The 27,015-nt window shown below is 45.7% G+C and overlaps 2 protein-coding genes across 2 annotated transcripts in view; one reads left to right on the top strand and one right to left on the bottom strand.

Annotated features, from left to right (window-relative positions):
- ARG2 (arginase 2) overlaps positions 1 to 2,204 on the top strand; it is a 26,443-nt gene extending 24,239 nt beyond the window's left edge. Inside the window, exons 7-8 of the mRNA XM_019477033.2 lie at positions 642 to 778; positions 1,760 to 2,204. Of these exons, the coding sequence (XP_019332578.1) occupies positions 642 to 778; positions 1,760 to 1,965 (343 nt within the window). The 3' untranslated portion in view covers positions 1,966 to 2,204. The remainder of the gene's footprint in view (positions 1 to 641; positions 779 to 1,759) is intronic.
- VTI1B (vesicle transport through interaction with t-SNAREs 1B) lies at positions 2,162 to 27,015 on the bottom strand. Its single transcript, XM_006266434.4, has 6 exons — positions 26,806 to 27,015; positions 21,989 to 22,047; positions 20,156 to 20,347; positions 16,076 to 16,249; positions 7,556 to 7,617; positions 2,162 to 2,545 (listed from the first exon to the last, which is right to left on the bottom strand). The coding sequence occupies exons 1-6, from the start codon at positions 26,918 to 26,920 to the stop codon at positions 2,449 to 2,451; spliced, it is 699 nt and encodes a 232-aa protein (XP_006266496.1). The 5' UTR covers positions 26,921 to 27,015; the 3' UTR covers positions 2,162 to 2,448.

Raw genomic sequence — 27,015 nt, 5'->3', positions numbered from 1 at the left:
CGGAGCTGGGAAGTTATACTGGTAAACTGACAGAGTTCCCCCTTTTGTGGCATATGGGTGGGTGGGAGAACATTTTGAACTGGGATGGTCCTTTGGGAGCCCAGGTAGGAGGAACAGAGCATAACTGAAGTCTATCCTCAAGGTCTGACTAATTTACATCACACTTTCCCAAATCTTTATCAGTATCTGTGTGGGGCTTAGCAGATTGAAATGACTAAGTCAAAAGGCCCACCTTAGCCTAGAGGCCTGTTGCATATGGCAATATTATGCTAGCTACTGTAGCCAAGAGAACATGAATTAATGTAGAAACATGTCCAGCTGCCTTTGACTCTCCAGTCCAAGTGATCAGGTCCCTATTCACATGGTAGCCTGGGCATAGATCTGGAGGAAGGTTTGAACACATGCTTCTGAAGTTATAGCAAGCTACTTTAACTGTTCTGCCAATATATCCCCTGAGAATGATTATTGATAATAAATATGTTTTGCCATGGAACATGGTCTGGTATATTGTGAATTAAAGGTGACATGGCTACAAAAAACACTGGTAAGTAATTACGTAGCAAAAAACCAAAAAAAGCCAAACCACAAGACAAGCTATGACTCTTTTCCCCCCTCCCTTTCCCCGCTTTTCTCCCTACCAGGAGACAAAGACCAATTCACCTCAGCTTTGACATTGATGCTTTTGATCCTTCACTGGCTCCAGCAACAGGAACCCCTGTTTTAGGTGGATTAACATATCGGGAAGGCATGTATATTGCAGAGGAAATACACAATACAGGTAGGAAGAAATCTTCTGCCTTTAGCTTGATTAAGCCCAGCTGTCAAAGAAGCTACCTAGACAGTACTTGGTTGTAGCTTTATAGTAAGAAGTCTGTTTCTGAAACTTCTAAGGAGTTTGTATTAGAAGTTCAGATACAGATTTTGTTTTAATTCTGTATTGATACTATGGGGTCAAACTATAAGTAACCTCAGTATGTTTGGTACTCTAACAAAACTAGGTCATAGGCTTACATAAGTAGATGAGCTAGCAGAGAGCTTAGTAAAAAAGTAGAACTGACTATGTACTGCCAAATACAGAACTACTATTGCTAATCCCAAAGTGTGGCCTACTGCAGTAGAAAGTCATCCTAGGCTGGCCAGAAGAAGCTAGACAAAGTCTCCTTTTCATTATAAAGTTTTAGTTTCTATGAATTTTAATAATTTTATTAGAAGCATTACTGTCTTCCTGAGCCTGCAGACACACACAGTAACACGTTCTATTCACAGCATTGAGCATCATCATAGTAATGAGTTGCAATAACAAATAATCATAGTAACAGTTGCAGGGGTAGAGCCTTTAGTGTGGGGTAGGACTATAAGCCTGTATGCCTATACCATCATCTAGGTCTCCAGCAGTGGTCTGTAGTCAAAGTGATTGGGATATTACTGATCCTTGGGAAAGTTTTAGGTATAGCACAGTTGCTATGCAGGATGTATTAACGATACTGTTGAATAGTAATAAAACCACTGGAAGGAGGGAGCCTGGCAGGGCGGGGGGCGTACCAAGATGCTAGAAGCGCGAACAAATGGTGCTGCTGAACTGCACTGTAGTAAATCTCCTAGTATTTGAAATGAACTTTAGTTTTTCCCAAGGTGTTACCCTGGCCCTCATACTTTGAATTCCTGTAGCATTAACAGGCTGCCCCAAGTCAGGAAGAACCTCTTGTTGGGACTTTTCTGTTGTGTTGTTTAACTATGGTCATTTCTGCTTTGCCCTCAGGAATGCTTTCAGCAATTGACCTGGTAGAAGTAAACCCACTGCTTGGAGCCTCTCAGGAGGAAGTGAAGGCTACAGCCAGTCTTGCAGTAGATGTGATTGCAACATGCTTTGGGCAAACAAGGGAAGGGGCACATACTGTTTTTGATGAACTCCCAACACCTAGTTCACCAGATGAATCAGAAAGTGAAGAGCAAGTGAGGATTTAAGACTTCAAGTGTTGAACATTCCCGAGCTCTACCAAGCCACTTGTGCAGCTTGAGTAAGACTGACTGTATCAGACATTTGGAGAGTGGAATACTTCTAGGTTTAATAAAAAAAAAAAAAAAAAACTGTAGTTTTTCCAGCTGATCAATAACTGCTGTATTATGTACTGAGTTTTGATTCATTTAGACATTATGTAAATTGAACGTGTAATAAAACATTTATTACCTTGTTATTACTCTTACCATGACTTCAATCAGTGTCTCTGCATTTTCACTTTTACCATCACTTGGTGCCTGCCTAGAGTTAGTAGTTTCATTTTGTGTGTGCTGTCGAACCTGACAGTTCAGTCACAGGACCCTTCACTAGGAAGAGCTGTCTCATCCACTTTTCTGGAGCTACTGCCTTCCAATAACTCAGCTACAATGTCCACATATGATCCTTGATGGACAGTAATGAAAACCAGTCTCAGTTTCTGCCGTGAAAGCTCAGCTTTTCCGGAAAAACTTGTAGTAGACCACACCTCCCAAGATGGCTAGTTCCAGGATGATTATGACAGAGAGCAGCAACTTGTTTGTAGTTACTCTAGAGGGGGGGAGAAAGGGAGCTTTAGGATCAAGACAGCTAAAACCATAACTGCATCACAGCTGATAAGTTACTTACTGGGTCACCACTTAACTGCTTTGAGGTTAGCACAAGACTGTCTTCCTGAAAACTTGCCTTCCTGAAAAGTATCACTACTGAAACTTAAGCAGCACATCACATGACTTTCCTTTGATTTCCACCACTACCTTTTCAGTAAACAGAAGCCCACTTTGTATGTAGACTTTTCAATGAGTTACAATCTAAATCTTGCCATTAGAGCAGTTACACTGAACCCATCCAGGAAAAGGAACTAGGGCAATGGTTCCAAAGCTTTGTGGGTGGGTCCACAAGCAACAAAATATTAAGTAATGCAGCAAACTTTGCTCTTCCCCACCAGCCTGAATTTTTATTTTTATGTATCCGTGAGAAACATGTTTCCAGCAATACACAGACTGGAAATCAAACTAGTGGGCAGCTTTGGTTTAGTACTACATTAAAAGTTGTCTTGGATAGAATGAGCCAACTCCTTCCCCCCCTTTTCCCCCCAACCTTGTTTAAAAGTCAATACCTCTCCAGACTAGTAAACAAAACCCATGATCGTTTGGACCTTTAAAAATTTTGGTAAAATTTTAGCTAAGAAAAAGTTAAAACAAAATGAAAGTAGTGTTCTGAAGACCCTTGTCAGAACTATTCCTAGGAAACAGCACTGAGTGTACAGATGGTTAGTTTTGATTAAGTTCATTTGGATTCTCCTTAAGCAAACAGGCATCACATGTGAGAAAGGTAATAATATACAAGAACCACGTACACTCTTTTGACAGTTCAATGTGCAGAAGTAGTTAAAATCCAGTGTTTAAGCAAAAACAGTGGAGAGGAGAATGACATTCTACAAACATATGGTACCTTCTCCCATGAGGAGTGTTCATATTTGGTTACCCTACTTCAAGGATAGAGGTCCAAAACAGCTTAATGAAAAAGTGGAGCAAAGGTATTTTATGGATAACATTAAAAGGTTTTAAGATTACATGAGAACCATAGGAGTAGTACCTATTTGCTTTGAAGAAGTTAATTAAAACAAAAATGTAAATAAAAAAATAGAAATAACTGCTATAATGCATAAACCACCCATAGAATGTATTTTCATAGAAGTTAGAGGCAAACACAGCCAGAAAGAGAGTTAACAACCAAGGGTTTAATCATCCCTAGTATATCTAAAGATGATAATTGTTATTAAGTGATAGCAACCTTTATACCTCTGGTTATTAGCAGACTGCTGACAAAATGGGAACTAGGAAGAAAGTTTCCCTCACATTCCTTTGGTCTAAACAGCCTGCAACAAGCACTGGTCACTATCAAACAAGTGAACAGAATAAATGTCTCCTTGGTCTGATTAACTATTTCATGTTCCTGTGGTCTCAACTCAGTTTATAGCATGTGCTATACATACATCATTTGCAGTTAGTGCAACAACATGACAGTGTGATACCAAGTAGCAGTTGTGCACTGGAGAGTTTAGGATAGCAGGGAATCGTTAATTTGTATACTACCATTTCTACTCAAAAACAAGATGAGGTGCCCCCCCCATCAACATAGGGAAAAGAGCCCTTTGCCTTATAGTTGTATACAAGGAAACCTCATTAAATACATTGTTTATCTTTGAACTACTGCTAAAAGCAGTATGTGCTCAGTATTGGAAACCAACTATGAAGTTGATTAAATGCAGCCAACACTAAGCATGACTATAAAGCATATGCCCCATACTGGGCAAACACTGATGGGAGCCTATCATAAGGAGAACTTAGTGCAGGCTATCTGAATAAGAATCACGATACTGTCCATTGCATGCAGTCCCCTCCTCAGCACTAACTCTTTTTCAAGAAATGGTGAGCCACAACACTGCATACATTTAGACTTCCTCTTCACTCCCACAGCTGAGCTGCACCTTTCACAGATTCATAAAAGTTTAGGGCTGGGAAGGACCTCGCAAGATCAGCAGGTCCAGCTCCCCTGCTCTGGGCATGAAAAACTGCTGGGGTCAAATAACCCCAGCAAGGTGTGCATCCAGTCCCCTTTTGAAGATCTCCAGTTTCTTCCCCATTTCCAGTGATTCCTGTTTCACAGCCTTAAATGTCTGGCAAACACCACAAAATTGGGCCCCAAACAGTTCACGCAGAATCATTCTCCTGCCCCCTCTCTCAGCCTACTGCATGTGATTAGTGTGGCACCACCCTCCATAAAATGGAGCTAGACCAGGTTGCCCTACATCTCATCTGCATATACAGTTTTGGAGGATCCCAGGACTTGTAACAAGAAGACCTGAATCCAGTCATGAATGGGAAGGCTAATTAGCACATAGATCCTGTGTGGGACAGGTCCAGATGCCCTCTGGAAACTGGCTAATGTGGTCCCAATTTTCAAGAAGGGGAAGAAGGAGGACCCAAGTAACTATAGGCCTGTAAGCCTCACCTCAGGGCTCAGGAAGATCTTGGAGAGAATCATCAAGGAGCACATCTGTGGGGGGCCTGCAGGGGAGATCATGCTCAGGGGCAATCAGCATGGGTTCACCAAAGGCAGGTCCTGCCAGACCAACCTGATTGCCTTTTACAACCAAGTAACTAAATCCTTGGATGATGGTGTCGCTGTGGATGTAGTCTTTCTAGACTTTAAAAAGGCCTTTGACACTGTCTCTCACCCCATCCTCATCAATAAATTAAGCGACTGCAGCATTGATGCCTGCACAGTTGGATGGGTAAAAAATTGGCTGATGGGGCGCACCCAGAGAGTAGTGGTGGACAGGTTGTACTCAACCTGGCAAGATGAGAGCAGTGGGGTACCCCAGGGCTCAGGCCTTGGGCCTGCACTGTTTAACATCATCAGCGACTTAGATGAGGGGGTGGAAAGCACGCTGTCCGAATTTGCTGATGACACTAAGATGTGGGGTGAGGTGGACACACTTGAAGGGAGAGAGAGGCTGCAACTAGATTTAGACAGACTACAAAAGTGGGCAGATAAGAATAGGATGGGGTTCAACGTAGACAAAGTGGCCAAGGTCTGGAACAGGCTCCCAAGGGAGGTGGTGCTCTCCCCTACTCTGGGGGTCTTCAAGAGGAGGTTAGATAAGTATCTAGCTCGGGTCATCTAGACCCAGCACTCTTTCCTGCTTATGCAGGGGGTTGGACTCGATGCTCTATTGAGGTCCCTTCCAACCCTAGCATCTATGAATCTATGAAATGCAGGGTGCTGCACCTTGGGAGAAGGAATCCACAGCATATATAACAGGCTGGGGAGTTCCCTTTTTGAAAGCACAGAGGTGGAAAGGGATCTTGGAGTCATTATGGACTCCAAGATGAACATGAGCCGCCAATGCCAGACTGCAGCCAGCAAGGCCAGCCATACCTTGTCATGCATCCAAAGGTGCAACTCAAGCCTGTCCAGAGAGGTGATACTTCCCCTCTATGCAACTTTGGTCAGGCAGCAGTTGGAGTACTCTGTCTAGTACTGGGCGCCGCACTTCAAAAGGGATGTGGCCAACCTGGAGAGGGTTCAGAGGAGGGCCATCCGTTTGGTGAGAGGGCAGCAGGACAGGCCCTACGAGGAGAGACTGAAGGACCTGAACCTGTTCAGCCTCAGCAAGAGGAGGCTGAGGGGGGACCTGGTGGCTGCCTACAAGCTCATCAGGGGGGATCAACAGCAAATAGGCAGAGCCCTTTTCTCCCCAGCACCACCTGGGGTGATGAGGAACAATGGTAATAAGCCAATGGAGAATAGGTTTAGGTTAGAGATCAGAAGGCAATATTTTACAGTTAGAGTGGCCAAAATCTGGAACCAGCTTCCCAGGGAAGTGGTCCTCACCCCTACCTTGGGAAAATTCAAGAGGAGGTTGGATGATCACCTGTTTGGGGTCTTGTGAACCCAGCATTCATTCCTGCCTGTGGCAGGGGGTTAGGCTAGATGATCTGTTCAGGTCCCTCCTGACCCTAGCTACTGTGAAACTTATGAAAAAGGGGGTATCTGGAGTACATATACATCCTGAGCAATGCCGAGCTGTGGCATCACCATGGCTTGAAATGCTGTTGACTCTGCTGGGGCCCAGCCCAATGAATAATATGATAAATCATGAGCCTTTTGGCTTTGGACTCATATCATGCCTAGTTTGCAAGGAACAACTGCTTAAAAAGTCTTTATGCGCTAAAGCTTGCAGCAATTTCATAGAAGGTAAAATACAACAGTTTTGGATGAGCTAAATCTATGGGTACCTACAGTAATTTGGCTATATGCAAATTACTACAGGTATTTTTATTTCAAGGTTAGCATTTTCAAGTTTCCCCCTCATTTCCATGTGCTCAAGGAGAGCAGGGTCTGACAGTAAGGGGTTGGGGGAAAGGGCTGCAGGGAAAAGAAGCTGGGGTGGGGGGAGGGGGGGGGGGGGGGGCCAGAAGGGGAAGGGCAAAGGGGTTATCTGACTCCCCAGATTTCAATTTTCCCTGCCGTAGCAGTGGGAAGGGGATAAATTCAAGGCCAACCTCCAATAAATAGGTTCTATACTGGGAAAATTATATGGAAAATTTATAAATTTGATATACAGAATCTAATTATTCAGGGGTTCTCTTATATTTGAGTAAATATGGTACTATATTACTCTATGAGCACTCATTGAATAAGATTCCACAGCACTTGCAGAGAAGAAAGAGTGCAAGTCCATTTTATTCAGGAAAAAATGTATATGTTACATGTTTTTCTCCTAAATCCCTCCAGTTTCAGCTAAATAAAGACTACCATGTTACTGTCCAAAATTGATGTGCAACACTACTCTGTTATAAAACTAATGCTGTGTTCTATTAGAGATGGTTGTTTTCAGCTACTGGGTGAAACAATTCATGCACCAGTCTTCTGGCTGCATCCTTCTTTGAGATTTTAAAATAAAGAGCAAACCTGTCCAGGACTGATTATTAGAAAGTAGTACTGCTCTATTTTTTTTTTTTAAGTCGTAAGTTGAGTCATGCTACTCACCTTCTGGACATGGAACGAAGGATCTTACGACTCTTGCTTAAGTTCTCATTTGTGTTCACCAACTAAGAAAAAACAAAAACAATACAAACCCACAAGTTACTTCCCATTTAGTCTGAATTATGAAGTACAGAGCCAAATGTTGTTCTGTTCCATCAAAGTGTGCCACTGAGATCACAATGAATAAGCAAGAAAAGATCTGGGTTCAAAAGAATTCAGAAAATCTTGATGTCCAGAAACAGTTCATTCTTGCTCGATCACTCAAGACTTGAGAAACAGATGAGTTACCTAAAAAAACTGTATGTCAACGTTCCCTTTTCTCAAGGTGTATGCTGCTGGGAGTGATTACCTGAAAACAAGATTATCACAACTGGAGTCAGTGATGAGACAAACTTATGCTAAGCTTGGACCTACTCACAAAAATTAAAATACAGAATAATAAAGCTAACTGCATAATGCAAGAGGATGCGAGTTCATGACTAGGCCATCTAAGAAAGAATAATGAAGTCTCTCTTTCAACTTACCTTGTTATATTCAGGATGATTTCAGGCAGACTCTTAGTTGTCTGGTATGTAATCATATGAAATGTTTATCTTTGATTAATTAGTATGGTAAATATTTCTTTTGGTTCTAACTCATGTTTATGTCCAGGAAGAGACATTCTCCATATGTAATAGATGTCTCCTCCTGATTTAGTACGTTTTTTCCTGGCTGTTAATCAGTTTCTTGATATGTTTCAAACTTGATAACCTCTTGTTACTGAAGAAGGTAAATCATTCAAATTAGAAATTTCTGATAACCAGTAATGAGCAGGTTTTTCCTGTCAATTACTGCTTGGGACTCTTGTGATTTACACAACTAAAAGAACACTTTGAAGATACTAAACTAAGCGTATAAAAAGGCAGTAAAACAGCAAACAGCGTGTGCGCTTCAAGAGTGAGAAATCTCTCCGACACTAGTTGCTGATGTGCCCGACTTACTCGAGAAGTTGAAGAGAAACAGACCACCTCTTCGTTGCCTGTTTGGTGAGAAATCATCACCTTTTAGCTAATTACTGGGCTCTGGTTTGGTTTGGGCTCACCTGACTCGATTTTAAATACTTGTAGTAAATAAAACCTTTCTGTCACTCATCGAACAAGGTGTCGTGTTAATCCCTGGGCTAGTCTGGAATCCTAGGTTTTTATTTGCTAACAGTCAGCTACCTTCTCCTTGTAACAGAGTAAAGACAAAGTTGCTCTTCAAAATATTTTTATTTTCATAAATTCTAATATTATAAAAGCCTAAGTCTGTCTGTCCATAATGCTTTATTTGCACTCCGACTGGCTGATGGAAACAGCCAGTCAGAGTGCTCCAAGCATGGGGGAGCACCACCATGTTTCCAAAGCCACGCCAAGGACCGGACAGAGGGTGGGGGAGCTACTGGCCTCGACTCCCCCACCCCGCTCCCTGCAAGAGGCAGAACAGCAGTAGCATGGGGCGTTAGGTGGCGGCACTCCATCCCAGCCTCCACACCCGCCAGTCATTCTTGACAGGCAAAATCGGCTAGTTGTCTTATAATTTCTTTTTGGATCAAAGATTAAAATCATCAGTGACTGAAACCCACTGAACTGTTTCAAAGCATTGATGAACAGTAAGTTAACAAGGTACTTGACAATTACTCTTTCTTCCAGACCATTAGGGATAAAGGAGCATATCAGCAATATCTGTGGAGGACACTATATTGGAATATCTGATCACAAGTGAAGCAACAGAAAGGGGTGAGAAATTAAATGCAGCTTTCATGAGTTAATTCAGAAAAGGCCAGATACATCTGTAGGATATTATCTAAAGGATACTTAATAAAAATGAGAAACCTGGGAGGAAACAATGCTAAATTATCTCACCTGTGCACTCCCAGTAGGCCTGTGCCTCTTATCTGCTACATCCCCCTTCCCCTCTACCCCAGCTTGTCTCTCACCCCCTGATGCCTCCATTTCCATTTTCACTGACTGGCTTTATTGCTTGCACTGTATGCCAGCCTCTAGCTTCTTTACTATTCCTTCCATCCAGGAAGAGCACGCACATACCAACTAGATGCTTCCTCAGCCTGACAAAGGATTTTAAACCCGAAAGCTTGTGCCTCACAGGCGGCATCCCAGGCAGTTAAGCTGAGCTCACCTGGAGCTTCAACTCCACTGCAACTAGCAAGCCTCAGGCCTATCAAAGACATGATGGGTCTGGGCTTTCCCCAGCCAGGACTGTACATGTGTGTGGTGGCTGGAGGTTATTGCACCTCCTACCTGCCTTTCACAGGGAGATTCTTAGTCCTGGCATCTCCTGGGGCTGCCACACTGCTGGCAGTCCCACCAGGTTTCCCAACCCTGGCATGGTGCAGTTTTAGTGGTCATGCCTAGGGCCTGGGGCCTTCTCCTTCCCCACAGCCCCAGCCCATAACTCAAAGTTCATCCTGGCACAGGAGCTCAGCAGGGATATGTTCTTCCCCTGCTGGCTGGTGATGCAGTGAGTGCCATCTCCAGTTCGGAGAGCAGGGCATTAAATATTTTAAAAAGGAAATAGGTGCGGACAGAGTGACGAGGGTAGCACTCACTCCATCTGCAGGTGGAGCTTGGAGAACCCCAGCAGTGGGAGGTTCACCTTCAAGAACACCAGCTGCTCCACCAAACCGGATCAAAGCAGGTGTGGTGGCATGTCACAATGTCCCCAGCAATGCTGAACACTGGTCAGTGGACAGGACACGTGTTCTCGGGCAACCGTGGCCAGATCCTGCCACATCTGGCTGCAGGCTGCCCATTAGGCCAAGGGGTCACAGTCCAGTAGCTCCACATCCTTGGCAAGATAGGTAGCCACTGAAGCCTCGGCGCTACCTGCCCAAGGCTGGGGTCTGGTGTGTTTGGACCCCAACATTGAAGCCATGTCCTTGGTCCACACTGGCAGCAGCTGGCATGGAGGAGACTGGCTGGTGCTGGAAGTGCTGGTACAGGGAAGCGGATCCCCCTCTTCCATGTCCCCTAACCTCTGCCCTTCTGCCTCCCTGACTCTGTTCACCAGCACCTCCGTCCAGTGATCAAGGGTTTTGGTGCTGCCAGTGCACATCCTCCCCTTTACCCTTGGGTCGCACATGCTCACCAGCATGTGGACTGTACTGGACCACAATGGATCCTGGACCACAACGGATTCAGCTGTTTCCTGACGCCCTCCTTCAGCCATCTCACCAGTGCCTGCACATCTAATGACAGCTGCTTGCCCCAAGCAGGAACACTGATCCCTTGGAACATCTCCATTTGGTTCTCAAGTTCCCTCACTACAGGGATCACCTGGCTAAAGTGGACACCGCCAGTACTGAGGGTCTCGGTGGCCTCGAGGAACAGCTTGAGGATTACCAAGATCTGGGAGATGGTATCCCACTCCGCTTTGTTAAGGGGAGCATTGACCCCAATCTCCCCAAGCAAGGCTATCTCATGGATGGCCTTCTGTTGCTCCACCAGCCTTTGCAGCATCAAGTATGTGGAGTTCCACTGAGTCTCCACATCCTGCATGATTTTGGGCTGCAGGATGCTCAGCTCTGCCTGTTTCTCCTGCAGCATCTTGCCCCCCTTGATGCTGCCATGGAAGTAGCCTACCACCCTCCTGCATTTTGAAATCAGCTGGGTGGTAGCGATGGGCCCATCACTGGCAGCCCTGTCCCCCTCCAAGGTATCCCTGACTATGAGGTGCAGCTTGTGTGCCACACAGTGGATGCCAACATATTAGCCTCATTGTCGGTGACCACGAACCCACAAGTGAGCTCACCAGCCCAATGAGCCACCCCTGCACCATGCAGTTCATGGCCATCATGATCTCCCTTGCCTTGTTGGACTCATCCATCACCTCAGCTTGAAGGAGTGCCTACCGACAGCCTGACTGATCGCACCAGTGCCCTGTGAGGGAGAGGTAGGCATGATATCCACCCTGGCTGCTCCAGATGTCTGAGGTGAAGTGCAAGGTTACCTGCAGCCCTGCCTTGCACAGCTCCTCCCTCAAGTACTCCCTGCATGCCTCATGCAGGGAGGCCACCACTGTCCTGCTGAAGGTGGTATGTGCAGGAACTTTGTAGGATGGGGTCACGAGCACCATGAGCTGCCTGAACCCTGGCCACTCAACTAAAGAGAAGGGCTAGCCATCCAGAGCAAGCATCTCCCCAATGCTCTGGGTGACCTCACTCACCCTTGCAATGCACCCCTCTTTGTCTGCGGCTTTCTCCCACTGCTCCAGGGTGGCCTGCCTCTGCTTCATGGGAACAGGGGGCTTTGGAGCAAGTGGGGGACTTCCCTTTGGGCACACTCCTACTGGTGCCAGGCTGAGAAGGAACAAAGGCAAGGGGGTGCTGCCTCCTGAGATGCATCAGCATCACCATGGTGGTAAAGTGTTTCACCTCCTTGCCCCAGCTGATCTGCCTTCAGCAGTGCTGGCAGATAGCTTACTTGGGGTCATCTGCCACCTCAGAATGATCCCACACTACACTACCCACCCTGCTTCTGGGTTGAGGGTGGGGATCCTGACTTATCCCCCTCCTCAGCAGGCTGAGGCACAACAGGAGGAGGAGCCGACTCAGCTAAGCCATTTGTCTCCACAATCTCAACCTCCTCTGAGGTACTTTCTGGAGGAGACCTGGCTCTAGGGGAACTTTGATGGGTGTGGAGCACCAACTCAGATTCCCCCTCAGTTCCCAGAATTTCTTTTGCTAGGGTGCTCAGGTCCCCTGGTTCCAGATCCAGCTCCTCCTCTGGCACTGAAAAGCTCATGCTGGCAGATGAAGCTGGGGTGGAAGAGACTGTCATTCTACTGCTCGTGGCTATTTCTGATGTTAGGGGAAGTGGTGCAGGTGCAGGGACAGGTACTGCTCCCACCTCCTTGTTCCCACTGGCAGCAGAAGACTCATAGCTGCCAGGAAAGAGGATGCATCTACAGCTCTAAGTTCTCCCCCTACCCCTTCTAGTCCCTCTCCCTCCCCTGCCAGAAGACCTGGCACCTGCCTTTCCAGCACACTTCATATTAATCTTTCTTGTGCTGGAAAATGTGTCTATGTGCATAACTAATTAATAATATCTCTTCTTCTTCTCTGATGTATAACTGTGTCTGACTTCTGTGTTGTGTTTACTGTATGTATGTGTAATTCATAATATTAATATCTTGTGTGTGTGTGTGTGTGTGTATATATATATATATATATATATATATATATATATATATATATATATATATAAAATGTGGATCATACCGCCAGGGAAAACACAGCTTTCTTTTTAAAAAAGATTTGGGGCGGGGGGGCAGGGGGAAACAAGAACAAACAAAAGGTTTTTGGGGGAAGAATAAGTTGAAAGAAATGGATTGGACAGAGATAAAGTAGAGGGATTCTAGTCAGTAAGCTGTATCCAATCTTTTCCAAGAACAGAAACTAGCAGGAGACTGACCACTAGGAAGCCAAGCCAGTCCAGTACCTTTCAGACACTGTTGCTCAGGCAGAAACAGCTCACAAGAGGGACAGAAAGGCAGCAGACAGACGGTTAGATGCTGTTTCTACATCTCTGCCCCACAGCACTGTGATTGGAAAGGGACTCAGGGAAAGATCACAGTCACTGGCCAGCTACAGTTGTCAGTCTCTCTCCCCTGCTCCCCCTTCCTCTTATCAGTTTCTGTTCCCCTGAAAGACTGCTTTCCAAATCTTTTCCAAATTTATTCAGAGGTTTGTTTTTTTCCTCCCAATTCAATTTGGATTTGGTGATTCGGCCTCCAAATCAGGCCGAATCTTCTCTGAATTGAATTGGTGACTGAAGCTTTGCACACCCTTAACTCCCTGTCTTGATGTTACCTTCATTTCCTGTGATACAACAGTCCTTTCTACACGGGTAGGATAACAGCAACTGGAACACTATAGTCAGTTCAGGGCACTTCATTATCAGAACCACAATCAGGATAAATATAAGAGTTAACAGGGCTGGGAGAGAAAGATGGGAAATTTGATTGAGCAACAAAAAGGACAGAAAGTAATTTTAGCCTGCAAGTACTAGAAAGTTAAAAAGGCTGAAGGAGAGGAATTAACTCCTTTAAGTTGAACAAGAGTAACAGGGTGAAGTTTATGAAGATCAGAAAGAATATTTCTGATATTAATCTACAGCATATTCCCAAGGACATTTAACTCCCTAATGAACACTTACAAATAACCAAGAGAGAACTGTCATGCATTGACCCAAGAATTTTCAACTCTAGATTGTTAATAACTAAGCCAATCCAGATGTTTACTCCTCAGAAATTAACTCCGTCCATAAACAATTTAGAAACTGCTTCTTAAGAAGCAAGGAATTAAATGCAGGTTATACAGCTCTAAAGTTTGCCACATGACAAGCAAATCAGCTTAATCCTTCATTTCTATCCCATGTTGTGATTACATTTTCCAGAGTCTGAACAAGTCTACTCCAGAAGTTAAAAGGAAGGGAAATCAGGTAATCTATCCTGGCAGTCCAACTTGGTGCACATTTTAAAATGGCCCTTCACTTGCTATCTATTTCCATTCACCAGCAATCTTGGTAAGTTAATGAAGCTACTTACTCCCATACTTTCAATAAAGCAAACCCATTTCACCCAATTCATTCACAGCGTAAACTGAAAAGGAAACGTAACAAGCTGGAGTCAGTTTGTGTACAGTCCAATACTAACAACTGTTGTGTTACCTTACTACAAAGGTAACGCACTCTGATGTCTCATCACAGATTAGCAAAATACAGGAGCACATACAAAAATAAATTAGGTTCTGTATATTTATTATGATTTCAACAGTGGAAAGACTATGTAAAAGGCCCAAAAGTGCAAATCTATAAACAAAATGTTACTGGGATGGTACATTCAAAAGACTATTCCCCCTCCATCAAGCATAAGGCAGCAATATAACACATTTTTAGGAGTTACATCTGCAAAAAGTTAACCCTCCTTGTAGAAAATAAAGAGAGCCTACAATCCCCTGCGATAAGATATTTCCTGGATCTATGCCTGGGATATACACTACAGAAAATTCCTAGCTACCCTCAAAACCTGATCAGGAGTACTATTAACTCTTAGGACACTGGCAGTTTTCTGGACATCTCAGAGAAGAATGGAGCTGTGCTTTAGACTACATACAACTACATAAGCATGACACTGTCACTCAAGATCATCTCCCAGCATATGTAGAGTCATGTTGTGGCACTAAAAGGAATTAGAAGGAGGTACTGAACAAGTTCTAGAAGAGCCTTCTAACACAAGCAATGGGACTAAAAACAATCAACCAACCAAACAACAAAACAAAACAAAAAAAACCCTTTAACTGTTCCTTCTTCTGCATCCATGGAATGTCTTTCCAAGTTTCAGTTAAAAGTATGCAAATCTATTGTAGGTAGAAGGGTTCCAGAAATTTTGCCAAAGGTAAAGTCAACTAAACCTTTATTGTTGATTGTGCTTTTGAAATAATCAAGCTTAAGTGAGCAGAGCTATAGTAGAAAAATATATTTACTTGGAAAGTGAGCAGATACCGTTTGACAGTAACTCAAACCAAAAATAAATGCTTCAGTATTTAAATTCTAACTTAAACAAAAGTATGTAATTTAAGCTATTAACTGTCTTGTCATTTCCTCTATGTCCTCAGGGGAACAGAAGAGACTTAAGGTGAAGTTCTATGTTACACTTAGACCACACTAAATCTGTGAAATGTTAAGTGATGTTAAATTACAAACATGCTGTGAGAAGTTGCAAGTTAAGGGTTAATACCAATTCTTCCCTGCACAGCTCTGACTTGCCAGAAGGCTGACAAGCAGGAGCATGCCTAGAAGCCAGGACACTTGGGCTGTATCCCAGCTCTAGGTATGCATAGAGGGGGCAGAGAGGGGTGGAGATGGACATGAAAGCAGTGCATCCTCAGATGGCGGAAGACTCCAAATTGTTTGTTTTAGCTCCACAGAACAAACTGATATTACCCTAATATGAGCTAGGTATCTCGATAGAGGGCACTTTGTAGGAGTTAAAAAGCTTTATAGTGTAGACACTGGCCTTTTAAGCGCTCTTAATATGGTCCATCTGCAACTTCATACTTATTGGGTCATTTAGTCCAAGTATAAAAGATAGGGTGAAAACTAGTTAACCGTTTCAATTTAGTTTACATTGCCAGGTGGGGAAGAAAAGAAATGCTTCGAATTTTGATCAATACCAATCACCTTGCACAGACCTCTGAAACCCAAATAATAACGAATTTAAAAGCTATTTCAGAGTTTACTCCTGGTGACAAAGGGCTCTCTATTGTGGAGTATTTGCAGACTTTACAGGCTACACATGATTGAGAGCATTTTCACTTTTCTTCTGTCTACAGCCTACTCCTTTCTCCCAGATATCTACACAAACATCCCAGGGAACAATTCTGAAAACTCTAGGCAGGTCTCCACAGGAGTTATTTGGTGTGATCATTCCCAGTAGGTGCATGCCAAGCTTTTATGTTAAAATGGTAACAAGTCCTATACTCACTCTGCCTCTGGTGCGTTCCAGCTGCTCTCGCTGCTCCCCAAGTTCCTCGATTATATTGGTACCAATCTGATCAGTCTCTGCAGATATTTGGTGTGAACGCTCAATGCTCTGAGTGGCTCGGTTCAGGCTATCTGTCCCCTGGAGAACCAGCACCCTCTGAGACTGCAGCTGAGTCTGAAAAAGAGAGTTTCTATTTAGCTATTAAATACAGGCATTAGACATTTCTAATTTCTTATAAAGACAAATGGCCCTGTAGGCCATCTAATCTATCTGTAATGGTAACAAAGCCCTCTCAGGTTATTAAGGGAAGAAGTTATTGTTAACCCTGAAAGTGGCCATTATAGTGTATGTCAGCCTTGTAACACTGACCTTTAGAGACCTATCTGCAACACTTCTACAGAACAGAGAGCAAGCCAGATGCAAGTCTGACCACATTCTCAGCAAGCAGCATTTTAAACTAGCTAAAAGAGGAGGAAAGGAAAAAGCTTTCTCTGGGTAGAAAGTTGTTAAAGTCAGAAAACAATTTAGGCAGGAAATTTTGTGCAGTTATGAAATGCATAGAAGTTACTGGATGCAACAGAGCCTGAGGTATGGTGTAACAGAAGCTGCCCTGCTCCCCCAAACCTATTATAAGAATGGCCTCAAAACTGACTGACAACAACAAGGATTCAGGAGTCATTCTGTGTTAGTATAAATGGGACGCATCTCCACATTGCCCTATGGCAACATAGCGATGCGCTACATCACCGTATAGTGTGCTACGGCAATGTAGCAATCATGTGTTTCCGCATGCGATCGCCAGCTACGTCACCGTAGCAGTATGCTCCCTGGGAACAGCTCACCACTACAGTGACATAGTGGTGAAATTTAACCGTGCGCATGGCGCAGTAACCGCCCATACTGCATCGTGCTTTAGTACGTCCAAAAAGAAGTACTAAAGTACAGCACTGTAGCAACATTGCCATATGGCAACGTGTAGATGCACCCATAGAGTTCCAGTACTATCTCTATCTGCTGTACTGCAAACTCATTGTCTATCGCTCCAAAGTAGAAAATTCTGGGGAAACCTAGTCTCAGCTTTTACATTTACTGGTTATTAAGAAGGGAACTCCAGCATACTTACATGAGGATAATAAACTAATTATTTTTGGGAAAGCTGTTTCAAAAACAAGTCATCAAGTGCCAAAGCCCATGGTTATGGAACACATGTAATCTGAGCTCTAAGGCAGGGGTCAGCAACATCCAGGCTGCATAGTCACTGGATCTGGCCTGCAAAGCCAGAAGGCTTTGCCTCTGCCTATGCCTGTGCTGTGGCCAGGCAACAAGGATCTGTACTGGGGCCAGTTGCACCTGCATCACTGCCACTTCTCCCTGCCCCCCTGCTCCCCAGCTGCACCAGGGGCACAACTTCCAGCCAGTGGGGAACTGAGCCAGGACTGGCCAGTTTCCAGCTGCACCCACACTGTAGCTGAGAAGTGAGGACACACACAATGCCCCCTTGTTACTGATGCACCAAAGCCACCTGGCCCATGTCAAACTTGAGCCAGGTTGTTCTGGCCTAAAGCTTGAAAAGCTTGCTGGCCCCTGCTCCAAGAGAAAAATAGCATCTACTCCAGGAAGCCAGCCAAGAAAAAGATATGATTCAATACAAAAGAGGCTTGGTGTAGTTAATGGAATTAAACAATTTTTAAGGGTAGCTGAAAGGATCGGTTTAAACTTAGAAAAAGCAGGACAGTTCAGTCTCAGCCAAGGAGCTGCTTTTAAGTGATAAATCTAGTGTGGGAAAGGTTTAGGGGTTTTTTATTTATTTTTAAACAGTCTAGTTAGAGATCAGCCTATACCAGAGATTCCATCCGTGAACCACCCACCTCTCTGCCAGTAAGGGAGATTTATGTGAAAATAGGATCTTTTCTTCCCAAGGCCTTCTTTTATTTCTACTTAAAGCAGTCCTTTATTTACAGCATCATGATGGACTGGTGTATAACCTGATCTCCACAATCAGTGGCTGAGAGATGTATAATGACTGTAGGACAAAACGGGATCTCAGACAATCTTTTCCTAAATCTTTAATCTACCATTCTGTAGATCACATGTTGTAGAGAGGTTATGAGCAATGAGAGAATCCACATAGGTTAAGGACAGGACTTAGTCTTCACCACACTTCCCATCTTTTCTAATTTTAATTCTGATAAAAGGTATCTGGAAGACTAAAATAATTCATAGGCAGCACCACAACAGCCCAGACAGGCAAGTCTCTCAGCTTGTAGACTAGAGACAATTCCAGTCTAACAGATTCAGACATAACTTGGCATCCCTTTCTATAAGCCAGATCTGCTTGTTTATATCTTGCATTATAAGTAGTATACTGTTCAGACCATTAAAAAAAAGTTTGGTAGAGTGCTTTAGATAATTTAAACTGAAAGTGTTTACAGCTAATTCTATTACTGGCTGTATATAATACATTTAATTTATAAACTTCATTCAGGTAAGTAGCAAAATTAAACTGATCATTTAAATTTTTACCCTGCATTAGAATAATTATTTATCTTTCCAGAACTGTAAAGGAATGTTTAAACAAAAGTAGTTCAGTGTTTCACAAATCTCTTTCATATTAGGTTTTAAGAAAGAGAACTGAACGCTATTTGAACATACAGTATAACCTCATAAATCCAGAATTATCCAAAATCTGGCACTTCTTAAAACTACACACCATTGGGGAGTAGCAGCAGCCGGTCCCAGAGCAGAGGAGGGGGAAGCTTGCACATGCCATCCACCACCCTGTGCCGCTGCTCCGCATGGAGCCGCTGCTCTGGGACCAGCCACCCCTCCCCCAACCCCTCCAGTTTCAAAAATCCAGAATTTTTATATTTCCAGCAGGTGCTTGGTCCTGAGCATGCCAGATTCATAAAGTTATACTGTATCTTAAAAACATGTTTGTTTTTGAGATAACCAATATGGGTTCTATTAAGAAACCCTCTAAGCATGGTTTTCCTCTCACCTGAAACATTCATATTAAACGCAGAGTAGATTTATAGCCAAGTTACATGAGGTCTGAAACTAAGGGGGTTAAAGCTGAAACACTAGCAATAGCACAGTGACTTGGACGCAGGGTTAAAAAGCACCCTGTTCAAATTCGCAGACAACACTAAGATGTGGGGAGAAGTGCGCACGCTAGAAGGGAGGAATAGGCTGCAATTGGACCTAGACAGGTTACAGGGGTGGGCGGATGAGAACAGGATGGGTTTCAACACTGACAAGTGCAAGGTACTGCACCTGGGAAGGAAGAACCAGCAGCACACCTACAGGCTGGGTGTCCCTTCTTGTCAGTGCAGAGGCAGAAAAGGATCTTGGGAGTCATTATTGATGCCAAAATTAACATGGGCCGACAGTGTGGGGACGCAGTCAGGAAGGCCAACCACACCTTGTCATGCATCCACAGATGCATCTTGAGCAGGTCCAAGGAGGTGATCCTCCCCCTCTATGCGACACTGGTCAGGCCGCAGTTGGAGTAGTGTCCAGTTCTGGGCACCGCACTTCAGGAGGGATGTGGACAACATGGAAAGGGTCCAGAGAAGGGCCACCCGCATGATCAGGGGTCAGCATGGCAGGCCCTACAAGAAGAGGCTAAGGGACCCGAACCTGTTCAGCCTCCACAATAGAAGGCTGAAGGGGGGATCTAGTAGCCGTTTACAAACTAGTCAGGGGGGGCCAGCAGGCATTGGGGGAGTCCCTGTTCCCAGGAGTGACAAGAAATAACAGTCACAAGCTGGCAGAGGGTAGATTCAGGCAAGATATCAGAAGGCACTACTTCACTGTCAGGGTGGCTAGGAGCTGGAACCAACTTCCAAGAGAAGTGGTGCTGGCTCCTACCCTGGGGGTCTTTAAGAGGAGGCTAGATGAAAACCTTGCTGGGGTCATTTGACCCCAGTACTCTTTCCTGCCATGGCAGGGGGTAGGACTTGATGATCTGCTCAGGTCCCTTCTGACCCTACCAACTATGAAACTATAAAACAGTCAGAGTTGCACTGTAATGCAATCAGCAAAGGTCTTAAATACAGTTAATATCCCCTGGATGCTCACACTCTGCTCATTTTCCATGGAGTAGATTCCATATTTTGTGTCTCCCCGATTGCCAGGAACCAAGCCCAGATCTGTGCTTCTCATCTCTCTCTGGAACATTGACAGGTCTCTCTTGTAGGCCCGGATCTTGCTCATCATTTGGTTGCGGAAGGGCAGTGGCGCATGCTTCAATTCTTCTTCCATCTCCCGCAGCTTTAGTAAGAAAGAGTAGTTACAAAAAGCCCTAGATTCATTCTGTGACCAAACTAGGACGTCACAATATGCCCCAACAAGGCTCTGCTTTGAAACTGACCAACCGCCCAAGGCATGCATGTAGTTTTGAGAGAAAGATGATTGAAGTTGCTTTCATCTAATACAGAGACCTTGCACACAGGTCTAAAGGTCCCCAGCCCAATACAGAGTGCTGTGTACCAAACCTGTGGTCCTCATAAAAATCACACCTGGATGTTAAATAAGAGGTAATCAGGTTACATGACTCTACAGTTCAAGAACATAGCAAACCCCTTTGTTAAAAATGACCTTTCCTCTCTAAAAAGAGTCTGAAACTAAAAGACAAATCTTAACAGTTCTGTATCAACATAAGGCAGAACATTCTTTGAATTAAGATCTCAGGTTTGTGCTTCTTTTCCTTTCCATATTTTTAATAATTCCATGTTGTAGTTGGAAGTGTCATGCTATTGGTACCTTCCATAATTTGATATGCATTGTTAGATGCTATTCCAGCAGCACAGGTGAGTTTACTTATTGTAAATCTCTAGCATACACGTTTACCCTGATGTAAGACACTGTGTAATGCTCCAAGGAAAGAGCACTGCAAAAATTATGGCGCTGATTTTCTATTGTATGTTGACATTTTCTCCTTTTGATGTTGCCTAACATAATACTTTCCAATCACATCTATGAGATAGTCCCTCCAAGATCCCTAGTCTGACTATCCAGACCCAAATGCCAAGGCTCAGGATTGTGACTGAATGTGGTAGTATTTTGTAAAACTTCTATGGTATGATGCCTGAGGCTCCATACCTTGGTTATATGCTGATACCCCTGAGGTTAAAGGAGTTAACTTCCACCCTGGACTACAAGAGGGTAGCATGTTAGCTTCTATATGTTTGGCTGGTAGAAAATGGATCATTAGGAAATGAATAGGGCAATCTCTTGAGCATATACTAACAACCTATTAGAGAAGCAAGATGTTGGCTGCTGTGGTCCCCCTGCTTTAATTGAGGAAGGTTATAGTGTTATGTCATGTTGTGTAAGGGTTGACAGTAGTTGTAGTAAGAGGTTAGATTATGGCATTGTATAGGATGGTTTGGATAAGGATGATCCCGCCTCAGGCAGGGGGTTGGACTAGATCACGGTCGACAACATTTTTGGGCAGAATGCCAAAAACACCTGTAACCACGACTTATAAGATACTGATGTGCCAGGGGTGGATAGCAAAGGAGCCACAAGGTGCCCGATCCTTGCTGTGGCAGTGTTGCCCCAAGCCCCTTCCGCACTATCTGCCCCAAGGGGTATGTGGCCAAGCAAAGTGCCTTTGTGTGCCATGCTCTGGCACCTATGCCAGGGGTTACCTACCCCTGGACTAAATAGTCTCTGGAGGTTCCTTCTAGCCCTACTTCTTTTGTAAGTGAATTCACAGGATCATAGAGAACTAGCTTGGTGATTATGAAAGAAGCCCCAATAACTGGAGATTAACTTGTAACTACTGGTACCCAGGACCCCAGATTAAAGGAACTAGGCAAAAACAAACTGGCTACAAAGCAAGAAACAAGACTTTTGAACTTCAGCCCCTGCTCCACCCTTCCTCCTAACAGCTCGTCACATGTTTACCGTTTCATTTGCTTCCTGTTGTTTCTCATCAAATTCTCGTATTAGTTTCTTCTTCTCTTCTAAGGAAGAAAGCAGAAAGTATGTCAGACACACCAGAAAAACATCAGTACAAGCCACAAGAGGACACGTCACAGAAAAGCTCAAGTTGAAAGGCAGGGGCTGACTAGAAGGATACCAGGCCAAAATTCACCTTAAAATTAAAACCTGTCAGTAAATTACGAAGGGCCAGGTAACTTAAATACACACAAATCAATACTGGCCAGCAGTCTGTCAGACCTACAGCCTGAAATAATTTACTGATTTTTTTTAGTCAAGAAATCACTATTCCCAGAACAGTCCTGAGCAATGTCCTTAACTCAGGATGCAGATATATGTGGCATGCATGTCATAACCAGCTATGTACTTTAGCATACAAATTCTACAAGCTGAACATGTGGCTAAATTGGGGACTTCAATGGGGAACAACTAGTGCAAATGGCAAACAACTAGTGGAGCAGGCATCCAGAAACGGTCCTCCACATCCACTAGGAACACTGGCCCCCACTCAATGCTGTGGAGTTGATTGGGGGGGAGTACAATTAGTGGGGTCCCTCAGACTGGCTGGCAACCTCATCCCAGTCTACCCAGCATACTGTGCTGCACGTGGCTAAGTCCAGTGTTCACTGCACCCCCAGCTTAGCCTGACACTACTTTGTAGAGGGAGGGAGGGAGGAAGTGAGCAGCCCTGGGTTATGCTCCTGCTTCCTTTCACAACAGCCTGGGGGCTCAGCCTCCCTTTGCCCAACCCTCAGACCTCTTGAAGGCTCAGGACAAGCATAGTGTTTTCTTAACCTGGCAGGGGAAATACTGTGTCCATGAAGGCAGTTTTCCTGAAGTGTACCCCAGGAGTACTGCTCTTCTGGCATGGTTCAGTACCTGCCAAGGTGTAGCGGCTTTAAGCCCACTTTCTGGAAATGGGAGTCCCCTGCTTTGCTTGCGCCAAGGGCCTTATGGCTAAGGGCAAACAAAAGTTGGGGGCATCTGAACCCCAAGCCTCTGGGCTTTAGCCTGCAAGTACGATGTCTGCCAAAGGTTTTGGAAATATCTGATGCCTCAGGTGTGGGTGGCAGATGTTCACCAGTAGTAAGGCCACTTATGGCTCCAGACTCTTGGATTTGGAATTAGTTTTGGCTAATTTGGCCCCGGATACACATTAAAAAGAACCCTCAAAAAAAAAAACAAAAACCCTCAGGCAGGCCCCTTGCCAGGAGCTGGTAGGGTCTGAGGTGCTACACACCAGAGTCCTGGAGATGGGGGAGGACATAAGGTGGTGGTGTGGAAATGGCAAGGAGTGGGATGGCCAGGGGCATGAAAGAGCATGAGGGACCAACTGCTGGACAGATTTGGCAGCCAGGCTGTAAGATACACTGGGAGCCCCATCCTGGCTGCAATAGTGCTGCACATTCAGGGGGCAGCAGGAGCCGGAACCCCTGAGACCAGACTAAGAATAGGGGTGGGGAGGGGTGAGAAGGCACAACATCTCTTTTCTTGCCAGGTTTCCCCACTGGGCACCTAGCTCCAAGCATCTGTAAAGGCACAGCCAGGAAGAGGGGTGGGAGACAGCATGCTATCAGATCAGATCTAGCAAACTCTGGACCTGGCTCTCAGAAGAGAAGCAAGTGTGGCTTTCTGGGTCAGCTCCCCCCTCCTTCCCAGGCTGAGGGCCCACCTGGGACAGCCTCCATTGTATTGCTGGGTTTTGCCTCGCTTCTAGAGCAGGCAGGCATCCTAATGATCATTCCCACAAACCAATCCTACACACAAAGACTGGCTGCACACCATTTACCCAGTGCACAGGGCTGGAGACTTGAGCACTACTGCTCTAAAGGCATCAAATTTCAGTTGTCTCTGTTTTTACTGCAAAGCAAGATCCAAATGAGTGGGCTCTTCCCCAAAACAATGTCATTCTTCCACATACATGAGTTTCTCTTTTGTTGACAACCTGCTGGCTACACTAGAATTAAACCACCTAGAAAGATCAGGATTATGCTAGATGATACAGTCCTTCCTGGGCCAGTTTTATGGACAGCTTCAAAGACAATGACTAAAACCCTGAACTTGACCAATTGGCTGAGAGCTAGTTATGTGAAAGGAACAATTCTGTGTTACCAAGCCTACAATCTGCTGGATTCTAAACAAGCCATAGCCTTTTCTTAGGTTTCACTTCTCAGTTCACAGAGTTACAGAAAGTCAGCCCTGGTGGTCACAAGGCTATACTCCCATAGAACAATACTGTACATTGCTGGTTTGCCCTAGCCACTCCTCTAGTGGAGAAACAAAGCTGGCCAGACAGGCAGGAGGCAACTACGTGTCAGGCCATGCAACAAGAGAACATGCTGACTGCGAGGAGATTCGTCCACACTGGTAGAAATCCCTTCCTCTGGCTCCTTCCTTTTTTCAGTTCTTGAAATACACGATAAGCTCATCGTGGGACTTACAGGGAGACCAGCTGCCGGGAGGGAGGGGTGCTTTACCTACCACTAGCACCAGCCTCCCATTAAAACAAAGACATACAAGGAAAAGCATCCTCTTGCCAGCATCGCTTCCTGCACTGGATACTGCTATTGAGCCCATTTCTCATGAGCCAGTTTCCCTGAGCAGCGCAGGTCTCATACAGGAAAGAAAAGTAGTTTAGAGCAGTGGTGCAAGGATTGCCAGGTCTTAAATACAAATTATTATATTGGAAGCTCAAAATTATTATATTTGCTGAAAAACTATCGTACACTGAAAAAATATGCAACTAAGTATGCAAATAAGTCATCTTCTTACTTACTGTAAGTTGCCAGTGAGCAAGTAAGAACTGGGTCAAACTCAAAACATTTCTTTATTTTAAGGCAAGCAGCCATAAGAAAGTCCTGTAACAAGCCCAAAATGTAGAGGGAATCCAAATTCCAAGACTTCCGGGCTTAAGCCTGCACGTAGGATGCTTGCCAATTAGAGGTGCACCGACTGGTTCATATCGGACTGGCACCGATAAGAAGAAAACTGACATTATCAGCAATCAGCTTTTTTTGGCTAGTGTAGCCAATAATGTCACCAATAAATGCTGCATGGATCTGCGCAGGCACAGCATGCATGTGGCCAGGAATGCAGCCTGGCAGCTTGGAGAGCAGCATCCAGGCAATAAGTCTGTGGTAGGGAAAGGCAGGGGCATAGGGCTGCAGATCGAGGCCCCCACAGTGAGGGAGGGAGTAGGGCTGGGTCAGGGGCTGCCCAGTCAGGACAGGGCAAGAAGTGGGATGGAGCTGCAGGTGGCTAGTCCGGGGGGGGGGGGGGGGACGGACACGACACAGCTCCCTGATGCTGTGCACACCTCTGGGGGAGACATGGGGGCATGCGTCCCCCAGATTTCTGCATGCAGCGGGCTGTTCACTGCGGGCTCAGGGCCAGGGGCTGCACCAGCCTCTTCCTGGTGGGGGGCTAGGTGGGACTGGGGCTGTACGTGGGGTGGGTGGGGGCAGGACAGGCAACAGCAGCACTGGGGGCAGGGGCTACAGGGAAAGCTACAGCCACCCCAAAATTAGCTGTAGCCACTCCATAGCCTCCCACTCCCAGGGCCACTGCCACCCACCCCAGCCCTGCCTGCCCTGAGCACAGCCCCGGCCCAGCTCTCCCGCCAGGAAGAGGCTGGCGCAGGCCCTGGCCCCAGCCCACAGTGGGCAGCCCTCCCTGTCCCGTGCAGAAATCCAAGGTACACATGGCCTCCATGCCTCCCACAGATTTGCGCACAGTGGCGGGAGCTGCCCCCCCTCGCTGCGCCTCCGTCCCACATCCCACCCCAGCTGGGCAGTGCCTGCTCCTGCCCCACTCCCTCCCTCACCAAGGGGGCCTTGATCTACCCCCGCCATGCCCCTTCCCTCCCCCTCCCCTTCCACCCCACAGACTTACCAGCTGGACCATGCTCCCCAAACTGCTAGGCTGCATGTCAGCAATCAGATCTGCATCAGCCAATATAGCTGGTTAACAATTGATCATCAGTATCAGCCAAAAAAATCTTTATCGTTGCACCCCTACTGCCAATGGACTTGGGAGTATCTGAAGTCCTCAGGAGACAGCCTGGGACAGAGGACGCTCACGGGTTCTAGCGCCACACACGGTGTTCAGAATGATCGAGTTCTGCCAGCTCAGTCGACGCGGGCTTTGAAACGATTGAGTTCTGGCTCAATTGATAGGATTTGGCTAGTTTGACCTGGAACACGAACAATATTAACAAAAAACTTCCCAAGAGCGCCTTGGGTTTTGCATATGCTGCCTCAATGAGCTGCCTCAAAAGTTATTGGACATTTTGAACACTTTTACTACTGTTGAGTGTATATCATACGAGGGTTGAAATGATGGCACAAATACAGTAATGCCTGCACACCCACAGGGTCACCAATCTGTTTGAATATATTCCGTGAGGTTTCACATAAGGACTTTAATTACAGCGTGCAGATTTACATCAGCAAGGCAAATGCACATTACTGTTACATTTTAAAAGCGCACTGGACTACTGTATTTAACATTTATTTTAAAGAGTGCCCCATCATTTACCCCCTGGGTGACTCCCAGCAGTCTCCTGGAGATTCACAGATAATCCCTGGGATCCAAGGCAATCCTGGAGGGGTGGCACTGGCACCCTACACACGCGGCTACACTGAGAGGTGCTCGGACGCTGTGGCGGGCACCCCGATGGGCAGTGCCGGGGCAGTACCCGGCCCGGATCCAGCGGCACAGTGGAAGTGGAAGGGGCCGGGGCCGGGCCGGCAGCTCCCCCGACCCGGGCCGCACTCACTCACCGGCCAGGCCGCCCCGTAGGCGCTCGGGGAGGACGCGCAGCTGCCCGTGCAGCTCCCGGAAGATCTCGTGCAGCCGCTCCAGGTGCTCGGAGGAGCCCGGGCCCCGCACTGCCATGACGGCGATGACAGAGGCAGCCCCTGCCCAGACCCTGCCGCCCGCTCCGCGCCGCTACTTCCGGGATGTGTGAGAGGGGGCCTCCCTCTGTCTCG

This window comes from Alligator mississippiensis, chromosome 2 (assembly GCF_030867095.1).
Source record: "Alligator mississippiensis isolate rAllMis1 chromosome 2, rAllMis1, whole genome shotgun sequence".
Classification (NCBI taxonomy): Eukaryota; Metazoa; Chordata; order Crocodylia; family Alligatoridae; genus Alligator; species Alligator mississippiensis.
The sequence above is the reverse complement of the archived record's forward strand: the minus strand, read 5'-3'. Positions and strand labels throughout refer to the sequence as shown.

Bases quoted from the DNA above. Each gene is read 5' to 3' on its own strand.
- VTI1B (XM_006266434.4), bottom strand. From the start codon at position 26,920: ATGGCAGTGCGGGGCCCGGGCTCCTCCGAGCACCTGGAGCGGCTGCAC. The intron at 20,348-21,988 runs GTAAACATGTGA...TTCTTACTAAAG, and splicing joins AACAGGAAGCAAATGAAACG to CTGCGGGAGATGGAAGAAGA. The intron at 16,250-20,155 runs GTGAGCATCCAG...TCTCTTTTTCAG, and splicing joins CCATGGAAAATGAGCAGAGT to ACTCAGCTGCAGTCTCAGAG.